General features: G+C 41.8%; 1 protein-coding gene across 3 annotated transcripts in view; it reads right to left on the bottom strand.

Moving 5' to 3' along the window:
* Positions 1-25,014, bottom strand: part of CDH13 (cadherin 13) — a 1,106,386-nt gene that overhangs the window by 548,757 nt on the left and 532,615 nt on the right. For all 3 annotated transcript variants that reach the window (XM_073882334.1, XM_073882335.1, XM_025860409.2), the window contains exon 4: positions 21,183-21,299. In XM_073882334.1, coding sequence (XP_073738435.1) covers positions 21,183-21,299 — 117 coding nt within the window. The remainder of the gene's footprint in view (positions 1-21,182; positions 21,300-25,014) is intronic.

Here is a 25,014-nt window from a genome sequence, read left to right as displayed (position 1 = left end):
TCCAACTTTGTTCTTCTCCTTCAACATTGTATGTTGACATCTACAAGCAATCTTGTTAGGTTTTCGGTAGCGATTGTGTTGACTCTATAAATCAAATGGGAAGAACTGACCTCTTAACAATGTTGAATCTTCCAGCTCATGAACATGGGGCCTCTCTTCATTTAGTTAGATATTCTCTGATTTCTTTCATCATAGCTTTGCAGCTTTCAGCACACATATTTTGTTAGATTTATACTAAGTATTCTACCTAATTGTATAAGCAGTTGATTGACTTTTGTATATTGATCTTGTATTCGGTGACCTTGCTACACTCACATAGCTATTTTGTAGACTCTTTGGGGATTTTTACATAGACAATCATGTCACTGACAAATAAAGACAGTTTTATTTTTTCTTTTCCAATACCTATACCTTTTCTTTCCTTTTTATTGTATCATCTAGATTTTCCAGTACAATGTTTGATAGGAGTGGTAAGAAGGAACATCCTTGCCTTGTTCCTGATATTAGTGGGAAAGCATCCAGTCTCTCATCTGTAGGTTTGATGTTACCTGTAGCTTTTTGTCGATGCTTTTTATCAAGTTGAGAGAGCTATCCACTCTTCCTAGTTTGCTGATTATGAATTGGCATTGAATTTTGTCAAATGCTTGTTCTAGACTAATTGACATAATCGTAGAATCTTTTTCTTCATCCTGGTGACATAATGTATTGATTTTCAGATGTTGAACCAGCTTTGTATACTTGAAATAAATTCCACTGGGGCGTGAATATAATACTTTACAATGTTGGATTTGATTCGCTATTTGGGGAAATTTTGCATCTATGTTCACACAGATATTGACCTGTATTTTCCTTTCTTGTAATCCCTTATCAGGTTTGACTATTAGGGTGGTGGGTGTTGGCATACTAGAATGAGTTAGGAAGTGTTTTCTCTGCTTCTATTTTCTTTTCTTTTTTTTATATTGTAAAGACTTTATTTATTTATTTGACAGAGAGAGAGCGGCAGGCAGAGGGAGAGGGAGAAGTGGCTCCCCACTGAGCAGGGAGCCTGATGTGGGCCTCGTTCCCAGGACGCCGGGATCATGACCTGAGCCGAAAGCAGCCGCCTAACTGAGTGAGCCACCCAGGCGCCCCTCTGCTTCTATTTTCTGGAAGAGATTGTGAGTAAGTAGTATTACTTCTCCCTTAAATGTTTGGCAGAATTCACAGTGAAGCCATTTGGACCTGATACTTGATAGAATTTATCAGTAAACCATCTTGCATTGATTTTTTCTTTTTTGGTAGGTTATCAATTATTGATCTAATTTCTTTAATAAGTATAGACCTATTCAGTTTATCTATTTCTCCTTATAGAAGTTTTAATAATTTATGTCTTTCATGGAATTAATTTTTCATCTAAGATAGAAAATCTGTGGGTCTGCAGTTGTTCATAGTATTCCTTTGTTATCCTTTTAATGTCCGTGTGCTCAGTAGTGATAATCTGCCTTTCATTTCTGATATTGGTAATTTGTATCTTTTTCTTCTTTTCTTGATTAGCCTGGCTAGAGGTTTACTGACTTCATTCATTCTTTCAAAGAAGCAGCTTTTGGTTTTGTTGATTTTCTACTGTTTTCCTGTTTTTAATTACATTTATTTTTGCCTTGATTTCATTTTTATTTCTTTCCTTCTGTTTGCTTAAGTGATTTATAATTTTAGAAGATCACTTCAGCTGCCATATGGAAACCAGACTAGACGGGAACAAGAGTGGACATGAGCAGACCAATTAGGAGTCTATAGACCAAGTCTAGGGAAGAGATAATGGTGGCTTGAATCAGGGTGAGAGAACTGGAGAGCAACTCAAAAACTGCTGCTATCCAATCTTAATATACAGACACAAAATTGACCTCATAGGTGTGTGTGGAAGGGGTGTGGGAGAGAGAAATAGATACAGAAAGAGGAGGGAGAAATCTGTGAAATATGAAGAGATGATCTCAAGTCACTACTTGTAATGTTTGTCCATTTCTGTGGTGTAAATACTCCCATCATGGCTGACTTCAAGTCACTAAAGTGGATGAATACAGAGCTGGGAAGAGATGCATACCAGCTGGTGTAAGCTGGCATGAGCTGGCTCCAACACACCTCACCACAACACACAAAGGTTCACATCCTTTGTTGTCTCTAGGATTTCATGAAGAACTTTGGAGAAACTAATACTGATGATAGGGATTTTAGACCTCAGTTACATATGCTTTCTTTATTAGCCTTACTGTTCTGAATGTTTGGTAGTACACAGAACAATACTATAAGTATTTTAACAGACAAAAAATAGGCTACGAGGCAGCTCCTACCTCATATGTGCCCAGTACACCATAAATTGAGCTGAGTTCTACCATATTACTTCTATCTTCACCCATATGAAACTATAATTTTCTCATGGTGGTGATCTTATCTTGGACCCCAATGAGTAAGTAATACTAACCACTTGAGTTAAATTTAGCACTTCCCCATGAAGTGTCATTGTCATCTCTTTCTCATTAAGAACTCCCTTGTAGTTCCCAGTCAAATGAGTATAAATGTGTTTTTTTCTGCTTTGTTTAATAGGATAACCCCAGAGCATGAAGACAGTCTCACCACCTTGGTTTCCACCTCTGAGGTCATTAACATGATATATTATGAAGCTACAGGAAATTAGTTGCTGAATATTTCAATATGGAGAGGAAATAGTGTAATTCCATTGTTACCATAGAACCATGAATTCTTGGAGTAACCTGTCGCCATAGTAACAAGATAAGGACATATTCCTTAAATGTTTAACTATGATTCTATACTTCACACACATTCAAGTACAGTTGATTCTTGTTATTTATAATTGAATTGAATTAATTTTCTGATACATTCTGGGTCCACTTTTCAATAGTAGTTTTCAATTATCTTAATTTAAGATTATGAGTGTAATAAGATTTCTTTATGCCATTCTTATTGGAACAGGAATAGAACTACTTTTTGTATAAAAAGGAGCTTAAAGGGGTCTTTAAAAATGAGTAAATATTTTCAAATGAGCCAAATAGTGTCTTTGAGGATAATGTCAGGGGTATAAGAGTAAATCTATCTCTGGAGCTTCAAAACTGACATTCACACCTGCCCATCATAAATCTTAAGTACAAAGATATTAACTGTATTAGATATTCATACAACAATAGTTAATATGGTTTGAGAGTTTTTTATGTACCAGAATACTCTCAAGGATTGTCTTTAACCCTCAGGAAAATCCTATGAGGCAGGTACTATTATCACCTCCATTGTGCATATATGGAAACTGAGGCAGAGACGTTGCATATCAAAGTCATCTGGCTGGTGCGTGGCAGGGTGGGAAATGAAGCCATGCAATCCAGCTCACTAGCCCATGATTTCACCCACTGCTCCGACTGCTCTGAGAGCTCTGCCTGCCAATCACAAAGGGCCTGGAGTCTGTGGGGTGCTGTCCATGTTCTCTCAGCCCTGGTGCCTGTCATTGTCTCTCCAGTCCCTGAAAAAATTATGCCTCAAAGAGTAACAAGGTTCCTGATCTTTCTATTAATTCCACTGAATTCATTGTTACAGCTTATGTCATGGGTGGGTGTTGTGCTTGGAGCAAGAGAACCCAGATGCGTAAGGCAAGGTCTCAGCTCTCTATAACCTCAAAGACCAGTGGGAGGAAATGTGAACAAATAAAGACCTCTAGTGTAGCAATTTCTTCAGGAAAAAAAAAAAAATGGAAGAAGGGCAAAGCAGCAAGGCAAAAAGAGCCCTGAATGGTGTGTTTATTTTCAGTTGCTGAACTGTGTTGACATGGCCCTCGGCATCTGTTGAACAATTAAACCAGTGGGAGAATGATGACCACATCGTTGCTGTTAATAATGACACCACCACCTGTGACGTGCCAGGAGCGCTCTCAGCATCCGGACTTTGTTCCAAGCCTCCCATCTTCAAAACTGCATATCCTCTCTGAGTGATTTTCTCCTTTTCATTAAGCTTGGTAGAGTCATAGCTCTTGGTTTTCAAATAATACGTATCAAACCAAATACTGTTGCTGCCCAAGACGGGCGATTGGCGGCTGATGGTCCAGTCAGTGTCACCCCTGCTCTGAGTCTGTCGGGGAACAAGGCGGCACTGTGGCTCATGGCACCCCGACAAACAGCTCATCACTGTAATTAAAACAGAATTGGCTGTCCTACTGTTTTGTGCTTCATCTCCCTTCCTGTGGACAAATAAATTGGAGGATCAGCATATGGATAGAAACCAAAAATTGAATATATCCCCATGCTTATATCAGCAAGGGCAAGGAGGAGCGCATCCACAGCAGCGTCTCCATTTGCAACTGGACCATCTGCATGACAAACTCATGATGCCAAAGTGGGCGGCATCACGTTCCTGCCGCCACTCTCTGGCAGTCTGCATGCTCCTCTGTCTCCACTGACCATTGGGTAGCACAGGGCGAGCAGGCCCTGTAGCTGCTCTTTGTCAGAGAGCAGGTCACTTCTACCAATGTTTTGCATAAGAGGATGCTCTTCTTGAAACAGACACCTGGCTGGATGGAAGCTTCTGCTCTCAGAAGCTGGAATCCCTAGCCCAGCTAATGAACTCATTCTGACAGCTGGGATTTTATGTGATTTTTCAGGAAATTTAGCCCTGAGCGGGGAAATAAAAAAATAGACAAATAGCTGGATGAGCGTTTCTCTTTTTGCCTTCCTTTTTCCTTTGACAGGACTTGGGCATGGTATGAATGATACAACATCTACGGGAAATAGATTATTTATTCAGTCAAAAAATTATGGTGCATCGATGACATTCCGGGCCCTAAATATACAATTGTGAACAGACCAGATCTCACAATGCTTATATTTGAATTTATTGCTGGATATGTGTTCTCACATCTTCAACTAGAAGAGAGAAACTGGCAGATGGGGAGACTGGATCACTGATTTAAAAAAAATATTTTTGAGCATTCTGTCTGGACAATGCTAAATCAAACCAGTATCCCTTATTAGTACAGCAGCATATTGATTGAGCCAGACACTTATATGGTAACTTTCAATCGTTGGAAGGTATATGGTAACTTTCAACATGCACATACCTATAAGCCTATTCCTCCTGGGGAAAGCTTCACAAGCACTTAACACCTTTGTAGGAAGATTTTGGCCAGGACGGGAGAGGAAGAAGGGAGGGGCACATTGAGAAAGCATTTGCTATGGGCCTGCATGATGAACTAGGTGGTTTCATTTTGTCTTTCCCCAGATGTGGACGGTAGGTGTTATTAGCCTTGCCTCCTACGAGAAGCAGAACTCCCATGGTTCAACTGACCTGTCCAAAGGTTGTCGCTAGCAGGACAGAAACCCAATCCAAGTCTGTCTCCTCCCACTTTTCTGAGTTTATATCACAGGATTGGGAAATGCATAGAGAATGATTTCCCAGCCCACTGTATTTTCAAAGCAGCAAATTCCAAGAACTAGTTAATCTTATTAGGAGCAAGCAGAGGGACAGCAAGGATGAGGGGCGGATGAGAGCGCCTGGAGGTGGAGAAAGAGATCAGGAAAGTGGAAAAGGCACATATGGAAACACACGGCAAAATGAAGCCACTTAACGTAGGGAGCATATGATCCCTCCGCATGCCCCCAATTTCGGATGGTGTAACACAATTCCATTTGATAGTCATAATATAATAAAAGCCACCTTTCCCTTAATATATGGATATGTTAACTTCAGTTTACTTTCAGACAGGGAACTACTGTATGAAATATTACAGAGATATTGGCATCTAAGTGGATCACTTTTTGAAAAACAGTTTTGCTTCAATTACCTGCAATATTGACCTACAAGTAACCATTCTCTCTACACAATGAAATATAGGAAGTGTCACCTCAGAAAGTACACAAAATATACTTTTTACATAACATGTTACATAATAGAAATTATATAATATGTGAATACTCATATATTATATTTAAATTTCTGAAACTTTCCCCAAATATCTTCTTTCTTCTACCAAATTCATCATTTTAGTCAGTTAATAGTAAATGATATATATAAAAAAAAACGGATACAAAACCCATCTAGGAAAGGAAAAATTATTTTTCTTAATCCCAAACTTAAAGGCATTTGTTCTGCATAGAAAAGAATGTAGAGGTGCCTGTAGGCAGAGGTAAGGGTGGGTCCTTTCCTGTTAACCCAGTGTGGAGAAACCACTGGAACTGACCTTTTTCGACCACTCCTTTACTCATTTATTCATTCAACACATACTTATTGAGAGCCTAGTCTGTGTCAGACATACGCTAGATGTTGAGGATAAAATGGGAACAACACAGACAAACAACCAATATAGAAATTATCCTCTCCAAATTAGCCCATTTAGGTTATTTAAGTCACTCTCCTCAAACAAAATAGGGGTTACACAGGTGGGATCTTGCAGTGATATATTCCCAGTTCCTGGAGTTTCCACCTAGCTCTTTCCTGTTCGAAGGCTGGGTTGGTCCGGTAATATGCTCTGAACTTGGGAGGACACACTGGGGCCATGAGCTGAACCCTGAGGGTTGAACCACCCTCTGAGAATGCTGCCCAAAGCAGTGAAAAGAGAAGGGACAACATCAGTCTCAGTAGAATGATCCTAGAGATTATTGGCCCCTGACATCAATCATGGTATGCCATACTGGGCCTCCTAAAGACCTGGGAATTTTCCAGACTGGGCTCAGGAATTTTCCAATGAAGGCTCAGAAGACCCGGCGTAGGCAAAAGGCACCAGAATGAGGGGCAGGAGATTAGGACTTTTCACATTTTTTGACTTTAGACATAATTTTCCATATTATTTATAAAGTGAGGTATTTGGGCCATCTCCAGGGTTCCTTCCAACTCTAATAGTCTATGACCTCTGTGAATTGAGAGAGGGAGAAGATTGAAATATCAATAAATACAAACATAACCAAAGAGCAGCAAGAGCTGCAAGGTGGATTTCCCTGGCTTAGAAAGGGGACTAGGGGCCACTTCAGACACTCGGTAGTTCATAAGGGATGTCAAATGAAGATGGATATACGAATTGTCTGTTCAACGATGGTTCAACAATGAACCATCAGTGGGTCAGAACTCCTGGCCATTTACTGTGTCACAAACCTTCCTGTATCTGAGGAAAATGTGTTGTTAAGGGTCTTTGGTACCATAAACCTTGGGTCATTCCATTCCCAGAAGGCAGAAACGGGAAAAAACAAAAATCATGATGAAGTATTCTTAAGTCATTTTTTATTATGGTCCTGTCTTAAGAATTTTTGCATGACGGCTACTGAGTAATATTTCTAGGAGACAACAGAAAAAGGTGGGCTTTCAGTGTCCCAATTAAGAAGAAAAGGTTGTGATTGGAAAGCACCATTGGCTCATTAGAAAGAGGTGGGAAATCTTAGTACAAAGAAGTAGTAACCAAGTTATGTCCAAGGAGTTTGACCATAGATGAATCCATTTTTATTATTATTATATTATCATCACTATTATTATTGCCAGTCCTACCTAAGGAAGGGCAGCTCAGATGTATGAAGCAATTCACCCTTGCAGAGGGCTGAGAAACCACTGTGGCTAATGTCTATATTTTTAATGACATCTTGATTAGCAAATTAAAAAAGGGACTTTGTTAGAAAATCCTTTGGAGGGAGAGATGAACCATGAAAGACTATGGACTCTGAGAAACAAACAGGGTTTTAGAGGGGAGGAGGGAGGGAGGATTGGTTAGCCCAGTGATGGGTATTAAAGAGGTCACGTACTGCGTGGAGCACTGGGTGTTATACGAAAACAATGGATCGTGGATCACCACATCAAAAACTAATGATGTATTGTATGGTGACTAACATAACATAATAAAATTAAAAAAAAAAAAAGAAAATCCTTTGACTTGGTGTCTGTTTCTTGGGGTCCTAAAATTTCATTCGTTGGCTTATAAAGTAACCTACTGGATTAAGTTAAAACCTGTTGAAAACAATGAAGTCTCCCTGACTTTGGCCAAGAATTCCCATAAAACTGGCTTCAAGCTGTCTCATCCTCAGGATCTTGGGAGTGGGGGGAAGAAAGCCCTGTCACAGAGCCCACTTCCTTTGAATGGACACCAGAAACCTGGACATGGCCTCATATTATGAGGATCAACACAGATGGAGAACCAGTGACATCCTTTAGTTCTTGATGAAGGCAACAGGTTCTGCTGTGATCCAAAGACATGGAATCGGCCCCCACCATGGCTGATATTGATGGCTGTCACTACTGAGTCAGAGAGAAACTGGATATATTTTTCATTAAAAAATAATAAACAAATATGCCACCCACCTTACTCCCACAATTCATTGTGGAGTCAGAATAATGGGTTTAAAGTTCAGCTTCTCTATAACCCACTTGGGCAACTGTTTGGCAGAATCCACTAAAACTGACCCAATAATCCCATGGTTAGGTATATACCCAACAGAAATGTGTGTGTACGTTCATGTAAAGGCATGCATAAGAGTGGCATTTCAGTACTATTTGTAATGGCCCCAAACTGGAAACGATCCCAATTCCCCTCAAGAGTAGAAAGGAGAGAGTGTGGTATATTTAGAAAATGTGCTACTATACATCTGTGATTCTACAAATGTGCCTAACAATAAAGATGGATCTCACCAGTGTAATGCTGAGCAAAAAAAATTTAAAAAGCCAACAGAGAATACATACTGGATGATTCTATTTATATTATGTACCAAACAGTGAAACTAACTCATGGTGAGGGGTTGCTGGTTACACTGGGGGCATACGGAGTTAGTGCCTGGAAGGTGACATGAAGGGCCCTCTGGGGGCTGGTCACGTTCCATTTTGTGATTGGAGTGCTGACTTCATGGGTGTATTCAGTCTATGAAAAAAGTCATGGTGGTGGACCCTTATGATTTTGCTTCAATAAAGAGTTTTAAAAATCCTAGCTTCACTGCTCTGAGGCATCAGAGAAGTCCACTAATCACTCTGTCCTCCTCTGTAAAAGCCATAGAAACACCACCTTTGCACAGAATTAGTTATGGGGTCCAGAAAGCACGGAGCATGGTATACTACAGGTAGATGGGGATTCTTAGAGTCAGAGAGGGGGGCAGCACAAATGAGGCTGTTTCTAATGATGGGAAGGAGAAGGTCAGTGAGGATGATGGGAACTGTAGGTGGAAGCGGAAGGCTTCTGGTGTATTCCTTACATTCCCAAGCATTCATGGAATGTATATATCCAATTAGCTGTGTTGTTAATCCTCAGCAGGCCTGAGGATATCTTGCCCCAGATGAAAGCTGCACAGCATAATGAGAACAAAGCTGTTCTAGACCTGGTGAGTATGGGGATGGGTGGGGAGGAGAAGCTGGGGGTGCCAGATGGAAGCAGAGCTGGAGTGGAGATGGGTAGAGAATGCATCAGAGCAGGGACCCGGTGGATTCAAGCATCTCTCAGGGAGGAGTGAGCTGGCTGTTTCCTGAGATACGCTATTAAATCAGCTCTTGGCTGTTGGATTCAAGTTTCATATGAGGTAACTATAGATTATATATACACACACATACACACATGCCTGTGTGCATACGTATCTATGCAAAGTTTATGAATGGTGGCGATCACAGCAATATGATTTACCACTATGAGATGTTAGAGGGAAACCAGTAGATGTCATTCATTGGGGATAGTATGAGGGTTTTAACCATTTTGTCTAATGCGCTCCTTTGGTTGCTGGTAAATCATGTGGTATCCTCCTCAAGATAATATTTTAAGTGCAAAACAAACAAATAAACATTGGAAAACCAAGGGACCAGATCTACCCACAGAGCCCCTTGGGATCTGTAGACCCCACATTGAGAACCCCTGGAGCTCATCAACAGCCAGACCAATGACATGTCACACCATGTGGCCTTTCAAAATGCCATGGAAGAAAGACCTTTGGGGGCATGAGAGATGTTTCTGAGATGTCGCTGAGTGGAACATCAGGGAGTACAAGATAGTCCTGTGTGGGTATTGCATGTTTAGGATAGAGTCTCTCGAAGTGTGGGCCACAGAACCGGGAGCATCAGCAGCCCTGGGGTGCATGTGAGAATGGGGAACTCTGAGGCCCTGCTCCAGCCCTAGGGAACCCACATGTTTGATGGGATGAGGCCCGGGATCCTGTGCTTTCACTAATTTGTATGCACTTTAGAGCCTGAGAAACACTGCTCTGGGGCCAACAGTGGTTATCTCAAGTATGGGGTGGGGGGCTGGAGCTTGGGAGATTTTTTACAGTGTTACTGTTAAATATATATTTTTCTTTAAAGTTTTTTTTATAATGAACATCTATTATTTTTATAATAAGAAAAAAAATTATGAAAAAAGAAAGAAAAGCCAGATTTATTCCCTGGCATGTTAGGAATGATTTCCAGATGCAAATAACAAAATAAAAGCACCACTTGTGAGGAATTTCAAGTTGTCAAATAAATGAACTAAAAATTGAGCAACACAGAGCCTGTGAATTGTGTATACTAATGCATAGCCAAACACCAGCATTCAAAGAAGAAATTACTAAGAAGAAATGTATTTAGAATGAATTCAAGGCTAGAAGGCCAACAGTGAACACAGCTGTTATGCATTTCTGAGCTGGCAGGAAAAAAAAAAAGATTTCAAATCCACAGCCAGGAATGCCTGAACTAAAATCAGTAGGCACGGATCAGGCAGGATTTGTGTTCACACCTGGAAACACATGCCAAAGGGGCATCTGAAAGTCTGGTATCCCACAAGCCTCCTTGGTGCAAAATGAATCAACTCCCCAGAAGACCGGCTCTGGATCGAACCTGTCTGTGCACCTCTGCGTAACACGCAGGTAGATCCGTCTCCTCTGGGAGCACTTCCTTCTTGCCTCGCAGAAGGGCCTCAGGAAAGAGTGAACTTAAGAGAGGAGGATAAAACAGGCCCCTTAGTTTCATGAAAGGCCCGCTGACCCACAGCTAAACCCTCTACCCGGGTGACTTGGTCAGCCTCCTACAGAGGCATGATGTTCTCAGCTAAGAGGGGTCTTCCTCTACCTCCCTCCCTCCCCATCAAACACTCACTCTCCAAGGTTGCCCAGCTCTTGACTCAGGGGTCTTCTCTCCGGTCCGCCGCCACTTCCAGACCCAGGAGCCCACCTGGGCTGCTGTCACAGCCTCCATCTGGGGTTCCCTGCTTCTGGTTTTCTCAGCCTCCAGATGTGACCCCCTGCAACCAGACTGATCTTCCTAAAATATAAATCTGGTCATGTCCTTCCTCAATGTGTAACAAATACCAGCAGAATAAAGGGTGAACTCCCTGGAGTCATGTTTACCGTTCTTCATCTTAGTCCCTGATTCTTTCTCTAATTTTATTTGTGACAGGTCCTCCTTGCATGGCAGCCACAGTCAATGATTCTTGGCTCTTCAGATACACAGCGCTCTCTCTTGGCTCTAGACATTGGATCACGCGCTGCCCAATACCTGGAGAATTCTTTCCATCCCAACTTCAAGTTGCCTCCTGGTGTGCAGCCTTTTGGGAATGACGATCTCTACCTGCTCAGGCCTCCACACTCCCACAGCTCCTGATCACGGTCTAATCTGCCTGTTTACGGGTCTGTGTCTTCCCTAGTCGCATGTTCTTTGAGGAAGAATCCATGGGCAACAGTCAGTGCCTGGCCCATAGTAGTTGCTCAATGAATATTTCTAAATGAATGAATGAGTGAATGGATGAGACCCAATTTTTCCACCTAGGAAGAACATTTGCCTACCCAAAAGGCCTAAGCTGGGTCTGTTCTTCACCTCCTGATCCAGAACACCCAATGTGAAACACCCCCAGACAGGACCATTTAAACTTGCAACAAAGGGTATTTGTGTCCAAGATCTTCCCCATGCCTGCTTACAGAGCACTACACTGAAGTCTCTTACCTATCACTCCATCCAGGAGCCAAGGCTAGTTCTAAGCTAAAAACGGAAATAAAGGCAACTTCTTCATTCATCCCTCCCCCTCTTCAGAAACCCTGTATGGGCCTGTTTTCTGTCTCCATCCAGCTCCGCCTCAATCCTCTTCAAAGCTGGGACTGGAGGTCTGACCACAGAAGGGCAAATCCATTCCCCTCAGCACCTTGGGCCCTGCTCCTTCACAGCCCGTATCGACTGAGTCAGATGTGGCCTCGTTGCTGAGAAAAACGAGCGGTGATAGCTCTTAATTTCACCAAAGATAGCCTTTTCTGCTTTCGCTTTTGTTCCTTGTGGCTCCTTTGAACAGGATTGTCAGCCGACATACCAACAACCACAAAAATTGTGGCCTCTGGAGCCAGACAGTGGCTCTCCTTCCCTGGTGAAGAAAGCAGTTTTCTGCTTGTCAACACGTGGTCTATTTTTTAAACTAAGACACGACCCCCAGCTTTGACTCAGTGCGCAAACATGCACATCAAATAGCTGTTTGTGAAGTTCACTGCATTGCTCCTCACGTCAGAGAATTTTTATCTCTCCCTTCCTCATTTTCCAGGTAGAACTGGGACAATTGTCACAGAATTTGTCAGCCTCTGGAGACACACTCGGGATTTTTGTGCAAAGGAGGAGAGGTGTGGCAGAGCTGAACGAGCACAGGATCAAGGTCTGCTTCTCCTTAGCACTGGTTATGTGGCCTGAGACAAGGCACTGAATGTGATGCTAGGAGCAGAATTATCCCAAATGACCCCTGGTACTCACCATGGACAAAAAACCACAGGTAGATGGGTAAGCCACTTCTCCAAGCTGGAGGTTCCACTCAGGCATGGCTCCCCATGGGGCCAGTACGTTCCCTGACCCACTGGCATCCCATTCGATAGGTCATGGTCAGCCGGGGCTAGCTCCTACTTCTTTGTGAAAGTCAATTGTTAAGTACTCAAGAAGTTTGCAAGTTGGTAGCTTGAAATTGGTCACTGTGGGAATACTTCCACCAAAGAAAGTGGCAAGCATTACTAATTGGGGCTTCCCCCTAAGAGCCTGTTAACCAGCATATCACTGTACAAGGCATCTGGCTTTGAGCGTCTGGAATCTTCGAAACTTCTGTAAGTCTGGGTACCTGTGCTCAGGCTGCCAGACATCCCAAGAATTTGATTTCTGTCCACTGACAAGGTTGTAGTCAAGCTGGCCTAAGAAGGGGGAACCATGGCAGCCGAGGGCATCTTCTGGCAAACCTAGACAATATTCAGCTCTCTGCCCAGACCCTGGCATAGCTCTCCATGGGATGATACTCATCTTTGGCTGACCCCTGGCTTCTATGTGTTCTCTTTCTCCAATAAAGCCTATTCCTTACCCCATGCCATGTGCTGTTTTGAAATCCATCCAGACCCCTGGTTCATGGCAGGTGGTAATGCAGGAGCTCAGCTTAAATGACAAATCAGTTTATACCCATCTTGCATGATGCTCTAGCCTCAGTTCCTCAGTGGTACAATGGGGATATAATACTGGTCTCTTGAGAGTATGTGTGAGAGTCAAATGACAATTCATGTGAGCATGCTATCCAAACAGCAGAGACCCATGGGGACTCAACATTCATGCATGTTATGGTGCCGAGATCAGTGACTGGCACTCAAAACTCCTCGGTTTTGATATCAGCATTGCCACTCTTTTAACTGAGTAGCCTTGGGCAAGTTGCTTAATCTCTCTGATTTCAGTTTCCCCATCTGAGAAGTGGGTGTAATACTTTGTGGGGTTGTCATAAGAACTAAATAGGACAATGGGGGTAGCCATGTTTGGCTTAGATCCTGACACTCCTTAGATGTTGAAGATCCTAGTTGAATTAGAAAATTCCTCAACTCTCCTGTCTCCAGGGTGCTAATTCAAGCTGAAATGCCAGATCCTTTAATGTTCACAAATAATTAAATATAAATTCAGTCCGAGGCCAAATGTACATAACAATAAAGCCCTGGGAATCTTTCAAATTGAGAACTGAAAGGGTGATAAACTCAGGGCTAAAAATATTGCTTCCTCCATAGGCTCAGATGCTTTTATTTGCTGGATGTATATCACGGAGGGCATTTTTGCATATATATGTATTTGGCAAACAACCAAAACAACTTAGTCATGTTTTATCGTTAATTAAATTTTGCAGAAAGAGGGTAACACTTGCTAATGGTCAATATATGCTTTTAGTAGACTTAGTCAAAATAACTTAAAATTAAGTCTGTTCAGTTGTGAATAACGTTTTGAGGTTTTTTATTTAAGTGGATTTGAAATATTGTATGTATGAGCAAATATGGAAATACAGGCACTCTCTCCTCTCTCTCCCTCCCTCCCTCTCTCTCTCCCCTCCTCACACACACCCTACAATAATCCATCAACATCAAACCTACCACAATCTGCTAAGTAAGGATACTTATTTGACCTGACATAATGGTTGACTGCCAACCAACTTATCTGGTAGCCTCACTGCCACGGTGGAAAATTAAAATTTGCTAGAAATATCCAGACCGATCATATAATGCTCTATTAATTCCATTCTAACAACAAACTAGGCTGTGATCACTTTAATCAGTACCCAGTGAATGCCTTATCCAACTAGCCATAGGCCTAACCAGAATTCAAGTCAAAGAATATTTGAGTCCCTACTGGGTGTTAGGCGGTGTGCTTGTGTCACTACACGTGAGGAATTATAGTTAATGGAAAAACAAGAAAAATACAAAAGAGGGCGCCTGGGTGGCTCAGTTGGTTAAGCGACTGCCTTCGGCTCAGGTCATGATCCTGGAGTCCCGGGATCGAGTCCCACATCGGGCTCCCTGCTCAGTGGGAAGTCTGCTTCTCCCTCTGACCCTCTTCCTTCTCGTGCTCTCTATCTCTCATTCTCTCTCTCTCAAATAAATAAATAAAATCTTTAAAAAAAATAAAAAAAAAATCTTTAATAAAAAAAAAAAAGAAAAATACAAAAGAAACTATATTGCTGTTCCAAATGTGTTACATGCAAGCAAAGAGGTATAAACAATGAGAAGAGGTATAAACAATGCGTAAAGGAGATCACACAAAAATTCAAAGGAGGAGACTGTATCAAAAATAGGCTTTAGCTCAGCACTGACCAGTAGAAATACAATGCGAGCCATACAAATAATTTAAAAATTTCTGGTAGCCACATAATAAATGAAGCAAAAAAAAAAAAATGAGATTAATTTTAATCATACCAATATATCCAAAATGTTTTTATTTCAACATGGCATGGGAATAGAAGGATTATCAGTGAGCTATTTTCCATTCTTTGTGTATACTACATTTTTGAAATCCTGTGTTTATGTTACATCTACATATCAATTTAGATATTATATTTTCATGAAGAGTATTTGACCTGTACTTAGATTAAAATTTAAGTTGAAAAGGTAGATTTCACATGGCAAGTGGTTCCAATAACTGGATCAAACAGCAGTTTTTAGGTTTAAACCAACATTAGTTAAAATTAGATAAAATTTAAAAATCCAGTTCCTCAATTGCACAAGCCACACGTCAAGTCCTCCATGGCCACATGTAGTTAGTGGCTACCATATTGGGCAGGATGCACAGAACTTTCTGCGAGGATGTAAATGTTCCACTAGACAGTGAATCCTTGAATGTAAATACAGGCATGCCCTGAGGAGGGAGGGTGAAGGGGGTGTGTCCCAGGAAGAGGAAAGAGTTCAAAGTCATAGAATTAGGAAAGGCGTATGTACTGGTGGGGTTGTTTGTAGAGATAAACCCTGCTATTCATCTCAACAAGAATTTTTGAGTATTGAGTTCTGGACATCTTGGATCTCTTACATTCAGATTTCTCTTGTATACACTAGCCAGGGCTAAGTTGCAGTTATTGAATAAAATGGCTAGTTGTTTTTAAAAGGTGAAGTTAAATAGCTGTACATTTCTGAGAAGAGGCATGTAGTCAGACTTGAATAAAAATGTGAAGCAGTGGATTTTAAAAGGAGGGGGAGGGCTGATGGCAATTACACAGAATGGGTCAGGCAACAGAATGGGGCTGAGTCTATGTTTCAGTGGGAAGGTAAGATGGAGCAGTACTAGGGATCAAGTTTCAGATTTCTGGCCCAGCTTCTGAGGACACAGCTTGGCACCCCTGGGTTCTCAAAGTGATACGTATGACTATTAAATGGAATAAAGCAGATTCAATTCTGAGACATCAGATTCCTTGGCACCTGTTTGCATGGGTGGCATAAATGGGGAGGTACAGAACACCTGGATGTAGGGAGATCCCTAATAAACCATATGCTCAGAAGTCTGAGGAGTATTTAGGAACTGCCATAAATTATCCTCATGTATTCATGACACAATCAAAGCAGAGTCCTGGTTGAGTGGTTTTCATGATTTGGTCTAATGATCTATGTTGATTCCCTTTACGAAAAGCACATGGTCCAATTACATATTTCTTCCATCCTGGGTTAAAGATGTCCTTCTAAAGGCCCATTCTACCAATTTATAGGGGATATAAAAAAAGGATTTTCAGTAAAATGTACTTTCATTGGTTTTGATGAAAAGGGTTTGTGATGAAAGTAGAATCTCTAATAAGCATTTCATAAATGACTTGTCTTTCAAACTTAATATAAAACAGAATAAAATACATCTCCCAAAGACCTCCTTGCTGCCTCACAGATTTAAAGTCCCCTGCTCTCAATCAATCAGGCCCAAGAACTCAAAAATCTCTAAAGATGCAATCAAATATTTATCAGTGAAAGTTGGTAAAACTAAGAAATTATTTATGGCCCAAATTTTGAAATAGTCATACTTTGAAGGGGGAGGGAAAAATCACATGTTGGAAACTACACATTTCTCTTTAGGGCACAAGCCCCCAGATCCTCACTGCCATCTAGAATTCAGAAACAAGAAGGAAATCACAGGTTTGAGGGAGTGTGTTCACAATTGGGTCTTTAACCCATTTTTCGGAAACATTGAGAGAGATGATGGAAAAGCAGTCCCCTAATTCTAGTAATTTAGCCACCTACCAACTAATTAATTATTTGGAAGATAAATAAATTATGCATCAGCCAAAACTCTGTCTGACCCCTACAGCTGCCCTGCATGGCCTTTCTGTCAATACACAATTCTACATGGCACAGCCTCAACCGAGAACGCCCCCCACCCGGAGAGTGGATTAGCTGCAGCACCCTTTGATACCTTGACCCTGTAGTATATGAGTCTCCTTTCTTTAAAGGAATTCAGATTGTGATAAAATATGACAAAAAAAGAAAAAGAAAATAAAGAAATAGATACTTAAGTCTCCATCCATCCTTTTGAAGTTCAAGACAAACAAACAAAAAAATATTTTTGTGCTGACATGCCAATTCCTGTGTGTTTTGTGATAATTTTGTATTTAGTTAAGCTTAATTTTTTTCCAACATTGTATCATGATATTTACAAATGGAGGAAAAGTTGAAACAAGTGTTCAGTGATCAACCTTATGCCCACCACCTAGATTCTACCATTAACATTTTACTATACTTGTTTTATCATATATCTATCCATTTACCCAGCCCTCTACCCATCCTATTTTTCGTGTGTGTGTGTGCACTTCAAACAATTAAATTTAATTTTAATGCTGTTTTAAAGAGAGTAATTGTTAGCAAAGACATTTCATTCCATGAAAAAAATTCTCAAATTGTACTTAGTAGCACTGAGCATACTAGTTAAGAGCAGAGACTGTGAAATCTCAAAGAGTAGGCATGGAGCTCATCTCTGCTACTAACTGACTGTGACTCCAGACAGGTGACTATCCCTCTGAGTCTTATTACTCTCAGGTGGCACTTTGGAAGATGATCCTCATGGGGTTGCTATTATGGGAATTCAACATAAGAGATGAAAGATGCTTATACTTTATAGTATTGGACAAATAATGCATTTGTGATGATTTTTTCTATTCTTCTGTAATCCTGTGAGATTAAGGACCCTGTCTATTGCCTTTTGTCATTAATTCTCCAGCCCCTCACACAGTGCCTTGTAAATAGCAGATGCTGAATATGTGCTTATTGATGTGACTTGACATGAATTTCAGAGATTTTCCTGCCTGGGATGCTACGAGTATTTATTAATGGAAAGAAGCAAGTACAGTCAGCTTCAAAGGGATGAGACAAGAAAGTTAGTTCAGAAAATGAAATAGGAGCAGAAGATGAGACAAGGAAAACCTGGCCTGTAAAGCAAAACGTATTTATATTAAGTTCAGTGATGGAACAGAATCCATCAGTGCCCTGTCCCCTCCCTTGGATCTCACCTTTTCAGGGCACACCAGCAGACTTCTGGCTGTCTCCCCCTGGCCTCAGAAGGCCCTTGTGCTGGAGCCAGAGCACAGGGAAGGCTGGATGTGCTGGAGAGTTTACACCCTTGGGAAAGACCCTCAACCAAGGACGGATGGGTTGGTGTATAAATACCCCAGCTCCCTCCCCTGTGGAGTGTGCTTTATACCATTTCCTAGCATTTCCCTTGGGATTACAATGCAGTCACTGACATATAGCCATAGTTGCTTTGATAAACAGGCCTCTCAACTGGCTGCTTTCTTTCCCTGTCTCACTTTCTCACTCCCTTACCAGTATTCTCTTCATCTCCTAAATAAACTACCTGCCTTCGAATTCTTGTCTCAGGGTCAGCTTCTGGGAGAAACCCAAGTACGATAAGTATCTTTATGCTTTCATAAATACAGAGTCTCTACTTCAAATGGCATCCTACACTAAAGTCTGATATGTGATATTTATAAAATTAGAGCTGCCTGACTCAGAGAGTTTGGGTGGGTGGGTGGGATATGTTTCCTTTCTCCCCACCTCCCCAGCACTTTCTGAAGACACCCATATACTCTCTCGCAGTTCAGCAGAGCATCACTTGTTAGCTATTAGTGGAGTTGATGAAGGTGAGGCATAGGACATAAAGGAAAGGATTAGATGAATGAATAAAACCAAGCAGGCACAAAGAGGAAAAAAGTTCTTTCAAAGGCATAAAAAGCATAGACATACTGCAAAACCTATTCACAACCAGGTGGTGCTGCTGGTCCATAGCTCCTCTTAAAGTAGGACTGGTTTAGGCCAGTGGTTCTCAACCATGGCTGCCCATCAGAATCACCTGGGATTAAAAAAAAAAAAAAATACTGATGCTTGGTTCTCACTCCTTGACCAACTGAATTGATCTTGGAAGGTGGAGCCTGGCATCTGTATTTTAACTGCCCTAGGCAACTCTGATGTACAGTGAGGGTTGAGAACACCAGGCTTACATAAAGGTCTAAAGAGCAAGATGCAACTTGGTCTCTGAAACTGTGCGGGGGCAGAGCCTTGCAGACTTGAGGAATCTGGCCCTTGGTGAGAGCCACCCTTGGCTTCAGGGACACCTATACAAGGGCCATCACAGTGGTTAGGGCTGTCCAAAGGCAGGGCTCATCAACCCCACTGCTGTCCACTTGGGACGGCTCTGCTTCCTTCTGCATCATGTCCTGGACTCCTGGCAAGATTTTGCTTAAAGAAAGGTGTCTTTGGCACAGTGGTAGTTTAAAGTCACAAATATGGTGATTACTAGGACATTGGATTATTGATGCCTTTAATTTCCAACAGGAATAGATTTCTAATAGTGCAAGTTACCCTCACTTCAGGCCCAGGTCACCCCAAAACACCCCTCTTGGCAGATCTTTCTGTGTCCACTCCTCCTGACCACTCTGCTCCCACAAATCATTCCCTATGAGGCTGCCTGGGGGTCTTTCAGCACACACACGGGGTGAACCTCCAGTGGTTTCCTAATAGGTACACAATGAAATTCCCACTCACCATGGTCTCTGGAGGCCCTACGACGGGCCAGCTTCTCTGACTTCAGCTCTTAACACTCTCTTCCTTGCTTGCCTCATTGCAGTCATCCAGACATTTTCCTCCCCAACTATGCCTCACTCTTTCCCACCTGCAGACCTTTGCATATGCAGTGACTTCTGCTAAGAATGCAGCCTCCCCAGATCTTCCCATGGATGTCCCTTTCTCATCTTTCCAGTCTCCAATCAAACACCAGCGTCTCCAACCAGCATTCCCAGCCACTTGTGTGAACACTTCTGTCAATCTACTCCCTGGTCTGGCCATTTACTTTCTTTCTGAAGAGCTGCTTCTGCTCTTCACAGAATTTCTTATCCTTTGCAATTTTCTTGTTTGTTTATTTACTCGTCAAAATATCTGTCTCCCCACTACCATACAAGGTCTATCACAACCGGGGCTTCTGTGCTGTTCATACCAATAGTCATCCAGGCCCAGTCTTGGAGTCTGCCATATAACAGATGCTCCTTATTTATGTAATGAACGAATAAATAGTCCAATAGCACCAGCCATTAAGGTCATCTGTTGAACTAATCACCACTGTTCAAATTCTGTGATGACCAAAAAATACTAACTGGTTTAAATTTGATTCTCCCCGTTGGCTTTTCTAGAGGAAGAGGACGTGTTGACCAGGCACATCAGTATTTCTGCCCATTTAACAGTAAATATTTTTTCCTGGAAAAGTTATTGCCCTGACTCATGCAACAATGTTTTCTGGGTCTGGTTATGATGATTTAGTTCTTTTGATCTGGGTTAGTTTTTAGAGAGCTGACCCTGTGGTGCTCCTGGACTTACACCTTTGAAACCTAGGACCTAGGGGCGCCTGGGGGGGTGCAATCATTTGGGCCATCTGACTCTTGGTTTTGGCTCAGGTTGTGATCTTGGGGTCATGAGATCAAGCCCCACGTTGGGCTCTGAGCTCCACGTGGAGTCTGCTTAAGACTCTCTCTCTCTCTCCCTCTGCCCCTCCCCCTCACTCTCTCCCTCTCTCTTGAATAAATAAACAAATCTTTAAAAATAAAAAAAGGAAAAGAAAACCAGGATCTAAATAAAAAGGCCGTGTATCATCACATTACTACACTAGTAGAGTAGAGTAGAGTATCCGGCTGGTTGCCTGGACGAGATCTTAAAAGCAATGAGTCTATTTCTTAACAAATGACATCTTATAGACATAACTTTAGCATTGTTATCTGCCATGTAGCTCTCCAAAGCATGGTATTCAAAGGGGTTATTATTGCTTTTTTGTAAACACTTTTTTGTTGTTTGATGGATTTTTGTCATTCTTTTATTGGCAAAACCATCATGGCTTCTTATCATAGAGGCATAGAGACCGATTTCAGGTGGCCACAAGGCAGTCAAAGTCAGCTTGCCTTGTGTATGCTCTCCTCTTAATAAAAACATGGCTTTGTTATGTCATTTGTCTTTTGTCTGACTTACCTTGCCAACATCTCTTGGGAAAGGTTGTCTCTGATTCTCTGGAATTAAAATGGGAGATACCACAATGGACCTCTTTTGTCTTGGGACAGGAGAAGTTCTTGCAAATTTAAATATATCCTGAAAGAGAAAAAAACAAAATCAATTGACAAAAGTTCCTCGTGGAAAGAATGTATCAGTCTGCTCTGAGATATGGTTCTTTTGTTGTGAAAGCATACAGCTGTTTGGACATTGTTAATTTTATTCTATCAAACCTCATTAGCGTTAGCAAGTACATTGTTAGAATCATACCAAAGCTGACATTGTGATTCACAATGACTATCATTAAGCTCTTTAATCCCATCTTCTGAATCATTCTATTCACAACGTCAGTCTTGATTTATACATCCTTCAGCACTTGTATGTTCTCGTTCTTAATCTGCAAAGTGAGGAGATTACTCACCTGATCACTAACCCACAGAACCCACTGGATGTAAAAGTGACTCTCCTCATGGCCAACTGCAAGGTCCATAAGGACCTCAAAAATGAATAGGGATGAAGGGGCAATCACAAAGGTCCAAACTATATCAGGCAATATGGGGACTCCTAGTCAATGTTTTCTCGAGGACTGTTTGTTATTATTAGTAGGTCACCTGTTGGAATGCACTACCCATGCTATATATTTGTTCCAAACTTCAATTATTGGAACAGCCCTGTCAAGATTTCTGCCCTGTCAGTAATTTACCTATTCAATGACATAAATGTGTGCAAAAAAAGGAAACTCTGTATCATAATTTAAATGAAGTACCTGTATTGCTTTCCATAAAAAGTAGGAAAACATGAAAATAAACATACTGGAGACCAAATGATGGTATTCAATTTGAGCTAGAAACTCGGGGGAAAAAATAAGCTCCTCTTTTCCTTTTCTAATTTTTTTTAAAGATTTATTTATTTATTTGAGAGAGGTGGGGGAGGGCCAGAGAGTCTGGAGCTGACTCCATGCTGAGTGCAGAGCCTGATGTGGGGCTCGATCTCACCACCGTGAGATCAGGACCTGAGTTGAAACCGAGAATCTGACACTCAACGGACTGCGCCACCCAGGCGCCCCTAAGATCTTTTTAACAGGGAGGTAAGAAAGGGGTAGCGGGGCGTTAAAGGGTTGTGAGCACCAAGCTGAGACTTTCCCCTCGATCTGATCAGAGGACTGAAAGAGAACTGAAAGGGGAACATCACTTTCAGTATATAAACTAATCTCAGTCAATGCTACCTACTAACCGAAATTATGTTATGTACCATCAAATGTAAGCGTCTCAAACTTTGGACAACAGATTCCTAACAAAATCAGGTGGCAAATGACATTTAAGTACCATCACTGATCCATGCCCCACAAAAGTATGTGTGTATATGCATGCATGTATGTGTGTGTGGCTGTGTGTATAGTTTTAAAGGAAAATCTATATAAGAAAAGTCAAACAGGAAACCAGATCAACTAAGGCTAAGAAAGCTTCTGTAATTTTTCTCTAGATTTTGGTGGGAGTGTAATCTGATGGTCCTCTTTGTGGGAAGCAATCAGGCAATATTTAGTTATTGGGAATCTTACAAACATACATATCCCTTCACTTAGCTATGTCACTCCCAGGAACACATTCAAATGCTAAATTCAAAAGAAGAATAAAACTGTATGCAGGAATGTATTCAGCGAGACATTATTTATTAAGGGTAAAAATGGCAAACAACCTAAATGTTCAACGGCAAGACAAAGTTGAATTTGGGTCCATCATCAGGAGACACTCTTAGAAAGTTAGCAGTAATGCAGCCTTGAAGAGCATGTTCTAACCACGACTACCACATTTGACTGCTTCCACAATCACCACCACAGACTGCTCCAATAATAACAATTTCTCACGTGTGCCCTGGGCAACGTGCTGGGCACATTACTTGTGTCCATTCTCATATTTGCAGTTAACTTCTCAAGTAAATCTTGTCCCTCCTCAACTAATGAGGAATATCAGGTTCAGAGAGGCCCTGTGACTTGCTCAATTCACCTAGCTAGTGGAGAGAATACGTAGGAGAAAATGTGTAGGGAAACACAGAACACCATACTAGGCACTTCTGATCTTACATAAACCATAGTAAGCATAAAAGAATGACATTTAACATCTCAATGTATGAGTGCAAATAAAGACTGTTTGGTTTCTGGGAAGACCAAATAATTCTACTCAGGTAAAGACAGAAAACTAGAGTGTTGTGTATGTAATGGAGTGAAAATAGCGAGGGTTAAAACAGCAACAAACCCACCCATCCAACCACCACCACCAACAAAATAACACAGCCCAACCAGGCAAAAAACAGCATAGAGAAAGAATGGAACAGACCATGATCAGACAATGAAAAACCCAGTGGATTATATTCATAGAACACTGATGTACATAACATCTGTGAAGATTCTATTGGTTTGTGAGGGAAAGGCAAAGGAATAGAAAATATGTAAAATATGTACAACATATGAAACTCATTTATAATAAAAAAAATCTTGAGGTTTAGATGAGAGAACGTCTCAGCAAGCACTCCGAAAAGACGTAAAGTTCTATGCAAATATGAGGGGTTGGTGATTTGGCTCTGTGACAGGGCAAAGGTAGGCTTCAGTTCATGATGACAACATGTGTAATGTTTCTAAAGTAATGAAAAAGCATACCGTGTTGTAACAAAACTTTCCATTGTTTGTAGTAAAGGGTTTATTGGTGTTTGCAGGCCTGTGGATAGGTGATATTTTTGTCCTCATGGGGACCTAGGGGGTCAGGCTCCCGAGTCCCCATTCCTACAGCTGGTGGCCTCCCCGCTTACCAGTGAGCCAAGCCTGCAGTGGCCAGTCCCCGTCCCCAGCTCTCACGGCATCCCAGAAGCTTACCAACCAGCACAGCTGTGTCAGCTCTTGGGTCTAAAGTGCCTAAGAAAAGAAGCAGGCAGCTCTGAGTCTCAGAATGGCAAACAGCATGTGTAGAAGAGAGCAGGGTAGAGGGTGGGAATGGCTGATTTTAGAGATGCTTCCGTGTGCATCCGCGAGCCCTCCATGGTGAGCGCGGGAAGGAATCCTGGGGGCTGGGACCTCCTGTGTCTCCCAACTTTTTGCCTCACAATGGCAGGGACCCCAATAACTATTTGTCCGTGGCTGTGTTTTCATGTCAGTTGCTCTGTTTTGGTCTTTGGCTGTGATTTATGTGTAAATCTACAACTATGTGTTTGTTGACAAATGTCTACCTTGATTCGTGCTTCTGTGTCTTTGATCAGGTCTGTGCCAAAGGGTTTGTGTGCTCTGAAGCCATGTGTTTCTGTGTGATGGGGAGCACATAGGAGCCAGAGCATCTAATGTGACTGACAATCATACACCTCGTGCAGATCTAGACAGGTGTGCCGTGCAATTGTGTTTATGCCCGACTGTGTGCGCTCGTATCTGTCAATCCAGGATGGGAAGCCTCTGAATGCACCAGGCTGGGGGGGTAACCTCAAGGAAAGAACACAGAAGCCAAAGGAATATGAAGAATCCGACCAACCTAAGAGCTGTTAATAGAAGGAGAACAGACAGCATGTGGGAAAGAATGGAACATCGGGGTAAAGGAGCAGCTGTGTGAGGATTTCCTGACTTCTGATGTTGCCATTACCAAGACAGTGGGCGAAGAGAAAAAAACAAAACAAACAAAACAGCAGTTCTGGGCACAGGTGCTGCATGCTGTAGACTGGCAGACCTGAGGGGCTGTTGGGCATCCAACAGAGATTTCTAGAGAGCACAGAAAGAGCTGTCTTCGGGAGGGAGCAATGGCTGAGGGAGATGTCACAATCACCCACGTACAAGGGTAGC

Source organism: Callorhinus ursinus, unplaced genomic scaffold, assembly GCF_003265705.2.
Source record: "Callorhinus ursinus isolate GAN/ISIS: 27379988/994484 unplaced genomic scaffold, GSC_fseal_2.0 scaffold46, whole genome shotgun sequence".
NCBI lineage: Eukaryota > Metazoa > Chordata > Mammalia > Carnivora > Otariidae > Callorhinus > Callorhinus ursinus.
The sequence above is the reverse complement of the archived record's forward strand: the minus strand, read 5'-3'. Positions and strand labels throughout refer to the sequence as shown.